Raw genomic sequence first — 11,523 nt, 5'->3', positions numbered from 1 at the left:
GATTTTTTAAAATTGAGTATTTGTAATATACCAGGTTTAAAAATAATTCACTTCCCAAAATATTTACATTAAACTGTGGCAGTTATTATATACATGTGAAAATTAGATAGTCCTACCTCGATAACACAATCGGACATAATTCTTGTTTTTTTCTAAGGGAAGATAATTATACTTTGCTCAATGTATTTTATTATTCCCAAGTTACGTCCCTTATATCGACTATTTGACTAACATTTTGGGTACATCATAGGTTCGGTTAAACTGTCTACGAAATTTTGTACCCTTTTAAAAATACCTGAAAGTAAATTATTTAATGACACCGTTTAGAGTTTTTCCCTATTCATAAAAGCCTATTATCTGTTGATTAACTTCAGTTTGCTCCTTGGTAATAGGACACCAATTTAATTTTTAAATCAATTACAGTCCCACGATCCCACGGCTGCTACATGAACAAGCTCAGTTACAGTTTTTTACTCAACATCCCTTATTGTGTTTCTTCTCCCTCTGGGGGAATGCCGTATTAGCATCTTAGATAATAATTATTTAATCTTCATGGCGCCGTGTTAAAGTTAAGAGAAAGCTGTTACGGTTATCAAGCTTTTGTGAAGCAGGATGTTGGCTATAAATGTCACTGTACGTTTTAAAATTACATGTTAATCCCCATTGACTGGGACCTATTTACGTGTCGACACTTCTTTTGTGATACGTCACAATTGAAATTAGAAACAGCGAATGACAATAGGGCTTTTGTTAACTATTCGCCTGTTCCCCCACTCATCGAGTTGGGTAATACAAAAATATTTCCTCTCCTTCTAACCAAATAGATGGCAGGTTGAATTAGTTTGTATAGTCATTGAGTCGTACTCATTCTCGTGTAATAAATCTATTCACTTGCACCGAACGGGCGCTCCTCTATTGTTAATGTTACCGAGCCCCCCGCGGCGGACAGCGTAAGCCGCTTTGTCACGTCGCCATTGTTACAGTACTAAAACAATCAAGCCTTTGTCTCTATCTTGTGGATGTTATACTTCAACTCAACTGTTTGGAACAACAGCAATTCGACATCCTCCGATAAATATCGCGATCTTATCTTCTCTATTAACTATTTAAAATCCCTGTTCATTCCGACTACAGTTTATTCTCTTGCTTTTAAAATGTGCTTGATAGGCGAATACTTTGTATTGCCTTTCTTTTTAACAACAACAAAAAAAAGCGATTTGTAACTGGTGCGAAGCATTCAAGAACAGGGAAGAAAATATTTAAATTTGATACTTTTACTATGTCTAAATGGTGTAGGCATTAGTAGTCTCGAAAGATAAGACATCATGCTGCAATTTTAATGTTAAGAATTTAAAAAAAAAAATCTTCTGGCTCGATGGTTTAGTGAGACAGACGAAGAAAAGTTCACTACGTTTCCAATGCCGATATCATTTGTCCAGCACAAAGCCTCTCGCCTAGTTTACTTACGCCTGTTATGTGTCATATGTCCAGTGTGTGGATTCAATGATGAACTCGTGTCTACATGCATCATTCTAACTCTAATCCTTAGGGGTTATGCAATGTCTGCTCCTAGTATATCACAACGATGCCTAGAACTTCTAGAAGTTATCCACGAAATGCGACAAAAGTTTAATTAAACAAGAACAATATTCTTAAAAACTCAAATAGTTTGTTATTCGGCAGTGCAACGTTTATACTTTTAGTTTTCGCTAAATGGGATTTTTTTTTTATTTCCACTTTCTATTGACATTTAAGAAAAAAAATCATTTGATTATTTTTGACCTTTTGTAGTAAAATTATTAAACAGTTGTGCTTGAAGAGGTAGTCTAAAGTTGTTTTTAAATAATGGAATACTTCTACTCCCAGAGGGTTTCTTAATATGCAATAAAAAAAAAATTTCCCCTCTTAAAAACTTTTTGAACATGATACACGCACAGGAACTTTGTAGCTGTTGGAGTTTTTCCTGGTGAATAGGTTTGTCCCGGTCGCGTACCTAAATAAAGGCCCCTGGCTATACCGTTTCACCTGATACGGATACTCAATACCCCACTTCCACCCTTGACACCATTGTTATCGTTGACAACCAGAATTCAGGCTAACCCCGTCACGGTCCAGTGCCGAAATCTTTGACGGGGGTAGGCGCGTCCTTGTTTTCTTCACAAGCTGCTATATAGGGCTAATTCTTTTTTACGCGAATTCTGCCTGGCCTCTAATCTCAGGATTCGCATCTAGGTGATTTTCCGCTAGTCGTTGTGCTGGAATTTGTCCCATGCTTTGATGTTTTGCGTGTTGTGTTTTTTTTTTTTTTAAAAACTAGGTTGGCTAAGGTATTACACCACCCCACGCAAATCCTGCAGTTTTTTTTTTGTAACTGACTAGAAAAGCTATGTAAAAAAATTCTAACATTTTTTATAAAGCGTGTACATTCTGTACCCACTACACAAAGAAAACCTTGCGAAAGAATTACAATTTGTAGCTGCCTTATAAAGCAAAGCATGAGAAAACGAATAATCTAGTACGTGTACCCATCTCACAAAGAAAACCATATAAGCAGTGGCCTAGCTACGATGGGACTGAAAAGTTTGTATTATATTCTGCATGCAATAGCTTGTAACATTTGGTAACCGCGTGAGAAAGCTGAGTAGAAACGTATAACGTTTGAAACAGTCACACAAGGAAATCCCTAACATGACACGAGCTATTGTCCATTCATACCTTATACCATAAAGCAACCGGTTTACAGTTCGTGTGTCACCATACGTTACGTGAACGGACACATAACAATACCTAGTATTGTTTAAAATTATTACAATTGTGTAATAGAACTGAGCCTATACAATGTGGTAATAAGAATTTTTTTTATTCTCATGTACAAATAGTGAATTTTGTGTTTCCCCTATTCAATGCCCCATCCTCCTTCATCCCCGCCACTGTAAACACTACATATTAAGCATGCGTTAACTCACTGAAACAGTTTTAAAATCCTTAGACATTTGTGATGTGCTCACAGTCTATTGTATCCCCATTGATATTCTTTCTGTTAGTAACAATGAAAACAGCTCCGATCCCACAGACATATACCACGCTACCGTGTCTGAAGAAGAAAAAAATCATTTAAGACTAGATTATCAATAGGGCAGATACTTAATAAACACCATCCCTGTATATAGGCCCCTTTCTAGTAGTCTCCTCAGGGATAATCTAACACTATATACAGACTCCTGATTTTTTTAAATACTGATATTCGATATGCCATTATCGCTATCGTTCAACCACATCGCTCCTGTGTCCATGAACTGCTATAAATATTTTCATAGAATTTCGTTTGAGAAAAACTAACTTGTAGCAGTGAAATTAATTTATTAATAGTTACCTGTATGGTTATTAAGCATTTACTTTATAAAAAAAAAGAACATAATTGCTTGCTTCATAAGTAGCCACCAGCCACCGCGTGATCTTTCCAACCAAATTGAATGTAACTCGCTCATACGATACCCTGTTTATATGAGTTTTCAGACCATCATATGTCATGTTGGTTTCATTCTAGCTCTAGTGCGTGTTAATGGTGATCCTTTGTAGTTTTCTAAAAGTGTGTCGTATCCACTCCCGTTGTGAAGCTTCTTTCTGAATAATAATGTGTTTTATGTAAGCATAACATAACACAGTGTCTAAAAACAAGTGTTTAAAGGTTTTGACTTCATGTCTCAACTGGAGATTGTTATGAGGCATGTAGACACAATCGAATTAGGCTCTAATAAGTATAGCTATAAGAGAAAAGTTGTCTTGGCTAAATTAAATTGAAATCTTGTACAACGCTTAATGTGTAGCAAAGCGTTCACATATCTTTACCTTCTCAAGCATATGTTGCGCCGCCCCGCCCCCCCCCCCCCAAAAAAAACAAAAAAACAAACAACATATTTAAAATATTAATAAAAAGGCACTAGCCAAACTATAATAATTAGGCAAACGGCTTGATCGATAACAGGTATGCTGATTGTTTATTAGCAGGCCAAAAGGTGTAGGCCTATTTGTAGCCGTGTGTTTGAGTCTTTTGGCTTAAAGTAAATTACCGTTTTAATAAAAACATACCTTGTCTACAAATAAACATTTAAACAAGTATAAAGTTATCATATAACATGCCCCTGTGTCGCATAGGCAAAGTTGAGTTTGTTTACTTTGAAGATTGTTAAGCCGAGACCTGCTTTGTGTAGGGTAGTCCTTAAAACTTACCACTGCATTTCTTGGCAATAAATTAATTTCGGTAAATAAGTTTTGTAGAGAGGAAGACATAACATGCTTAAAATGGAAACGGTGCAATTTTTGAGCCGTATAATTATGAGCATTTTATTCAGACCGATGTTGGTTATATTGTCAAATGGATCATTTGCAAGAAGATCAAATCTCGAATTTATAGCTGTAGGGTAGTTAAACGCACATTCGCTCAGTGGCAACGCATATGAAAGAAGCCCTATTTAAAAGCACTTTGTTCCATACTATGGACGTTTTAGTTCTGGTTTGTTGCAGGTGAATGTTTTCACTGGTGCAGACGCCGATTTCACACAGAGGGCTTAAGGTTGTGTGAAAGAAAGCAGGACATTGAATGAAAGAAAAAAAGGTGTATTTTGTAGCAAGCCCATGCCTTAGTTCAGGTTTGGCAGCCCAGAAGTCTCAGAGGACTTTTTCTTGAGTTTCCGCATTGCTTTGGTTTCTTTAGGTGTTTGGGGGGACACTGGTTTCTGAATTTGTTTGGATATTGTTCTCACAATTATATCAATCACATCAAGTGCCATTCAGATTAGACCTTTGCATACTGTTGGTGAAAAGGCCGTCGGGGACCAAAAAAACTGGGGAATGAATAGCACCATTATTACTTTCCCGTCTGGTTAAGGCCCGGTGGGAAATGGACACCGCTATTTGATTGACAAGCAAACGAGAATGATTGATGCGTACTCCCACTGCGCGGGTAATCAAGGCGAAGGGAGGAGCGAGGGAAATAGCGGCCAGCCGATTGGACGCGGTGCGTGTGAACGGGACTAGACCTCGCGAGAGTTTGAATGTTTTGTACGCGAGAACCAAAACACTACCACCAGTTTCGTGATTACCCGGCACAAAGCAAGAGGGGTCTGAAACGTTGCTTGTGCCAGTGACTGTATTTCTTCTCCAGCCCACGATTTATCAACAACGTGAGAGCTGTAGAAAACTGGATAAACTTTTAGTTGTATTTACACCAAGTGTATGTGAATTCGGTACTTCTGTGCTAGTGATTATTGAACAAGTTTCAATACGCGATGGAAAGTGATTGTGATAACACAACGACGGCCGAAGTGTGTTTCGATAATGCGGTAACTCAGCTGCACTTGTTGTGTAGGATGTGCACATTGTGTTGATATCTGATTTCTGACTGCTCACATAGTGATGTCAGGTAGCTCACGTTTTTCTCATCATCAATGTAGAAATGATCTTATAAACATCAAGTTTTGCTACAACTCTTTGTCTGAAAACAACGCGCCTAATAGAATCTAGATATAGTTCTTACTATTAAAACACACAGCTACATTACAATGGCTCTACGTGTTTGTTGCGTAACTCGCAACCACCAGATGCACAGTAAGCACATACTTGTTATATCACTGCTCATATTTTTATCTGTATTTAACTTCACTCATTCGTCCGAGTCGGTTCGGACGTGTGAGCCTATCCGGTCCATCATCTGCCAGGGCTTAGGTTACAATGTTACGGGTATGCCCAACTTAGTCGACCACAACCACCAAGAGGATGCGATACTGTTGCTCCAGACTTTCACGCCGTTGATTCAGTACGGCTGTTCGAGCCGTTTGAGGTTCTTCTTGTGTTCCGTCTACGTCCCCATGTGCACGGAGAAAGTCCTGCACACCATCGGCCCCTGCAGGCCGTTATGTGAGAGCGTCCGCGACCGTTGTCAGCCGGTTCTTCATGAATTCGGGTATCCTTGGCCTGACGCTTTGAACTGCTCAAAGTTTCCTGTTGAAAACAACCACGAACACATGTGCATGGAGGGACCTAATGACGAACAAGACACCCACACAGTTCCACCCTACCGTCGGCCCAATCGCCCGGAACCAACCACCGAGCCATTTCCAAAACCGCCTTCTATTGCGGGAAATCCATCATCGAATAGCGGCAACACTAAACCCTTTGATAATCCTAAACAGAACTACAAGCCTTGTGTACATCTAGGGTACAGAAACCCCACGAAGTATACCTACATCAACAGAACGGACCGCTGCGCTCTTCTCTGCAAGGAGAACGACGCATTCACAGATGACAACAAATACTTCGCCAATGTGTGGATGGCCGTTTGGGCCGGTCTTTGCTTCCTCTCCACTCTCTTCACTATTCTAACGTTTCTCATTGATTCCCAGCGATTCCGGTACCCGGAGCGTCCGATCATTCTGATGGCAATGTGCTACAACATTTACAGCATCGCGTACATCGTTCGCCTCATCGCAGGCCGGGACGACATCGCTTGCGACAACGAAAGCCAAAGCAGCCAAAGCATTCTCATCCAAGAGGGTCTTGAGAACACAGACTGTGCTATTGTTTTCTTGTTGCTGTACTTCTTCGGCACTGCCAGCGCTCTGTGGTGGGTAGTACTCACCTTCACGTGGTTCCTGGCGGCGGGGCTTAAATGGAGCCACGAGGCCATTCAAGTACACAGCAGTTATTTCCATCTTGCTGCTTGGGCCCTTCCCGCCATCCAAACAATCGTCATACTGGTCATGAGAGACGTCGACGCCGATGAACTCACCGGAATTTGCTACGTCGGCAACCAAAACACCACCACTCTCATGGGATTCGCCATAGCGCCCCTTCTCGTCTACCTCGTAGTCGGGGTGTCTTTCCTAGTCGCCGGTTTTATTTCCCTTTTCCGTTCCGTCAAGAAATCCACCCGCTCCTCGGACAAAACCACGGCCAGTAACAGCAGTGCGACCCCCGGGAGAGAGGACAAGATCGAGGCTTTGATGGTGAGGATCGGGATTTTTTCAGTATTGTACACAGTGCCGGCCGCGTGTGTGATAGGCTGTCTACTGTACGAGTATTCGTCCAGGGAGGACTGGTATTCCATCCGATCGAAATCCTCGCCCAACATTGAAATCTACATGCTCAAACTGTTCATGTCACTGGTGGTCGGCATCACCAGCGGCATCTGGGTCTGGTCCACCAAGACCCTGGGCTCGTGGAGGACTCAGATCAAAAAAGTGTTCGGTCCTAGAAGAGACAGGAAAAGTATTGAGTACACTGTACCGGTGCATCAGTACCACCAGGTGCCCGCCAAGGCCGGAAGTGCGTCTTCATCCAGGGCTATCAGGTCAGAGAAATCAAAACGAGGGAAATCAGACAGTGAAACTATTGTGTAAAATATTTAACGTTGTAAGTTTGTGATGTCTTTTTTTTATTTTTGTAGATAATGTATTTAATGTATTTTTTTCACAACTATTCAGGGAACTCGTTGTACAGATGGCTTGATATTTAAATAGTAGAAACAGAAAACCCCAACTCGCTGATATTTAGTGGGTTTTTGTATTCTAAAATTAAACGTAGGTCTAAAATTAGTTGTGTTCAGAAGCGGCAGGTCGTAGCCTCCTACTTTTAAACCCATAAAAATTACACCACTGCAGAATCGGCCCGAGACGCGTAATGGCACGTAATACCCGTAGCGTCTAACACACCGGGTATTGTACGCATTGTTCGTGTGTTCCCCCAGACATTCAGCCAGGAAAGATAATCGTGTTTTATGGCTTACCTCCGTGTTGTTATTGGACCACCTTTTGCACTCCCTGACACACTTAGGTAAAACCGCTTTTTTTCCTCCCTCTCTTCTTCATGCTACTAAATCGACCGGGTTTTAATTCTTTTTTGTTTTAAATCGGTAAACTGTATTAAACATTTGGCGTGACTGTAAGCTATTGAACATAATTTCACCCAACACACCTGTCTCCCCTTTCCTCCCACCACCCGCCCTCCTTCTCCGTAAACTAACTCACCTCGTAAAGATTTCCCCTCCGTTGCTATTCGACCTCTCCCATCGCCTTATTATCTCCCATCTATAAAACAACACAAAGCCAAACTGCTCTCTCGCCCCTTACTAGGTCGGCCCCGTCTGGCATGTTTATTTTGGAAGATCGTCAAGGCGAGCGATTCATCAAACTCCTAAGGCATAATGTTATCAGGCGGCAGACTTTTTGCCTTCTCGTATTTCCTCTCCTAGATCTAGATATAAACCCATGTGGCTGGCTTTTTATAGGGAGTATAAATACATTATCAGACACTTCTTAAACTACTGTAGTTCTTAACGAGAACAGTTCTGGTAATGAATGGGTTATTAGTCTTAAGTTTACTTTTAAGTGGAGAAACCATCCCCCCCCCCCATTCCCTCCACCCCCAACCTTATACATAAATCATTATTCAGATTTCATTTCTACAGATTTCATTGCTTAAGAATTAGCTACACTCAGCGTACTAGGGGCAGCTGTTTATCTCTGTTAATCCAATCCAACCTCACCTCCCTCGGTCCTGATGCTTGTTAAGAATTGCCATGATTTTATTGCCCAGTGGGAAATAGTGTTACGGCTTATGACTAGTTGTACTAATTACTATTGATCCCCATCCCGGGTTATTTGTGGTAGCACTCGGTGGTGAAATCGCTGCAGCTAGGTTGGTGATCTTTGTTGACGTAATCGTCCCGTAATGGTATACGTTGTTGTTGAGTCACCTGATCTACCGTAGTACACAACACTTCAGGAAACAACCATCATAGTATTGAATGACGGTATCTAAAAACATAGATAAGTTATATTAAGTTTAGTGCATACGAAATTTCATTCTTAAATTTAAACTGAAACAGTTTACGTTTTTTTAATGCGTTAAGTTTAAAATAAAAAAATAAAAGGAAACATAGGGAGGGGTGGGGTTCTTTTTTTAGCATTACAAATCCAGTTAAGAATTCGTATAGCAAGCCAGGCATGTACGCTGGTGAACTGAGTTATCATAAATCACCCGTCTGTCAGAGAGGGCAGAAGAGAGATTCGTTACCCAGAATGCTTTCTGTTTTTTTACCCCCCTCCTCTCTCCCTGCAACAATCACAAACTATCTACTGTGTTCGCGATAAGAATGTCAAACTCTTGTGCCTTCTGGGTTTTAAGGCTGACTTTTATTCCCGAGTCTTGCTTGATTTCAGGTCTTTTTACCCGTTTTCTTATTTTGCTTTCGCAAGATAGACATGCTCTTTATATGTGTTGGACACCGTACACACTCCAAGACACCGGTATATATATATATATATATATATATATATATATATATATATATATATATATATATATATATATATATATATGTGTGTGTGTTTATTTTTAGCATACATAGACGAGCATCATGTTATACGTCTATATCTTATACTCGGGATATTTTTATCCCCAACGAAATCTCTAAAGCTCCACATCTTCCTGCACAACAGACAAACGAAAAGAAGGAAAATATCTATCAGCTGTATGTTATCTTCAGTAACCTTTACCTGCTTCTACATATTCGTCCTTAGTTTCTTTCATTCCTCCACAGCCTATCTTGTCTTTTATTCACAACTGTTGGTCATATTTGTTTTACAGTTCGTTGTTTTCTTTTTTTTTTTTTTGGGGGGGGGGGGGGGGGTTCTTTTTTTTTAAATGGCTTCTTTTTTCCAGATTCACCCCAACTGTATGTTAAAGTTAAAGGGAGATAGTATTATGATGGTTTATTTCAGTGTGACATTGATGTAATACGTCTGGTCGCGGGTTACATCCCTGTGCCTTCTCTCTCACCAGGGAGCGAGGTGCGTTTGGCATTATTTGGAAGGTAGAGGGGGGAGAAGAAAAAAATATGACATGCCAGGCTCACATTTTTTAAAGAGGGTAAAAAAAACTCAACCTCGCGGAGGGGGTGAGGCGGTGGAAGTCCAGATTAGAGTTAGAAAAGTATTGTGCAGCATTACGGTTCTTGGCTTGGCCAGATGTATAGAAAATGATTTTACAGGCGCGAGGCGAAACGTCTAACCTTTTCATTATAGTGGAACCACCAATGCGTGTTATTCGAAGGCGTAAGCACTATATGAACCTCACACTTCTGTAAAAAAGAAAAAAATCTTTTGTAAACAAAACGCTAGTTTTTCTTCCAGCAAAATTCTGACGAATACCTCCCCCCACCCACCCCTCTATACATACTTCAACAGAGGTATGCACTAGAAGCAATGACGAATTCGTTGAAGCTTATTGGCAGTAGATTCGGCGTGCTATTTCTCTCTAATGTAAATACGTTTACCAATGCTACGCTGGCTATAAATATCGACTCGAGAAAGCCTTATTGAATATTGGGTTGTTTTTTTTTCTCCCCTTCTCTGCTCTTAGTCAAACGGTGGGTTTAAGCATCCATTCTTTCCATGTTCTGTCCGCGTTACTAATATTGACATTCATTGACATAACGGGTTATTTCCCCTCCCTCCTGTCCCACTCTCCCTCCCCTCTCCCCCCCACGGGTCGATGGTGAGAAATCCGCTTATCACACAACGGTTACACAACTGATAGCCGCGGTGTAGGGGCCGCAGTGGGACGTTGGGCCATGTTTGAGATCGCTATGCGAGCCTGATCGTTTCCTAACTATATTTTACAAGTAAAATCGATACCGTTCGGAATAGCTGTGCAAAGTACTTAGTCGCATTACGTCGTCCAAATCCTGCACTGCTCGACACGTTAGGATAAAGGTGTGTGTGTGGGGGGGGGGGGGGGGTTGTATATGTGTAGGGAGGGGGAGGGAGGGGGGGGGGGGTTTATATTTAGTCTTCGAAGAAATATACAACTTACTTTTTTTCCCCCCATTCATCGTCTTGGTTCAGTCATTTCGTCATCCTTGCCGAAGAAAAAATCAATGCCTTTGTCTTATTTTTCCCCCATCAGAACCGGTATATTATGAAACCATTTCTGGCACAGCAGAAGCTACAGTAATTTTAAATAGCTCAGTCATTCACACTGCGATCCTGATTCCAGTTGGCGATCGATCATAACTTATAGGCGTGCGTTATTTAGTGAGGTAGGCTTACTCGAAATACAATGACTGAATTGCTCGTAACTTTTCTTAGATAGATTTTTTTTAGATAGATTTTTTTAATTCGCTCCACTCATTAGATTAGATGGCTTATAGCTTATATAACGAAATTAGATAACTTTAAATTCTTTGACGAATTATTTGCAGAACACACACACACACACACACACACAACTGAACAAAACAGCAGTCTCCACTGACTTTCACAAACAGGTGTCCTATGCTAATTGTATCATCGTTGTCCATTCATTTTTTCTATATTAATTTAAGCTAGCTTTCGACCATCATCTAATTACATATGTACAGTTTATCTAAGGGATTAACATAATTTATAGCCATAACTAACTTAATTCCATGGGGTATTCAACATGTTATTTATGTTTATTTAGCCAACTATTTTAGACAGGAAC

At 40.5% G+C, this 11,523-nt stretch overlaps 1 protein-coding gene across 1 annotated transcript; it reads left to right on the top strand.

Moving 5' to 3' along the window:
- Nucleotides 1-5,107: 5,107 nt before the first annotated feature.
- Nucleotides 5,108-9,302, top strand: LOC131930372 (frizzled-4). The gene has a single exon (XM_059286831.1). The coding sequence runs from the start codon at nucleotides 5,562-5,564 to the stop codon at nucleotides 7,395-7,397; it is 1,836 nt and encodes a 611-aa protein (XP_059142814.1). The 5' UTR covers nucleotides 5,108-5,561; the 3' UTR covers nucleotides 7,398-9,302.
- The last annotated feature ends 2,221 nt before the right edge of the window (nucleotides 9,303-11,523 follow it).

The sequence above is a fragment of the Physella acuta genome, unplaced genomic scaffold (genome assembly GCF_028476545.2).
Source record: "Physella acuta isolate Inbredline_101_S28 unplaced genomic scaffold, ASM2847654v3 ptg001765l, whole genome shotgun sequence".
Classification (NCBI taxonomy): Eukaryota; Metazoa; Mollusca; class Gastropoda; family Physidae; genus Physella; species Physella acuta.
Note: the sequence above shows the minus strand (reverse complement) of the source record. Positions and strands in the feature narration are given on the sequence as shown.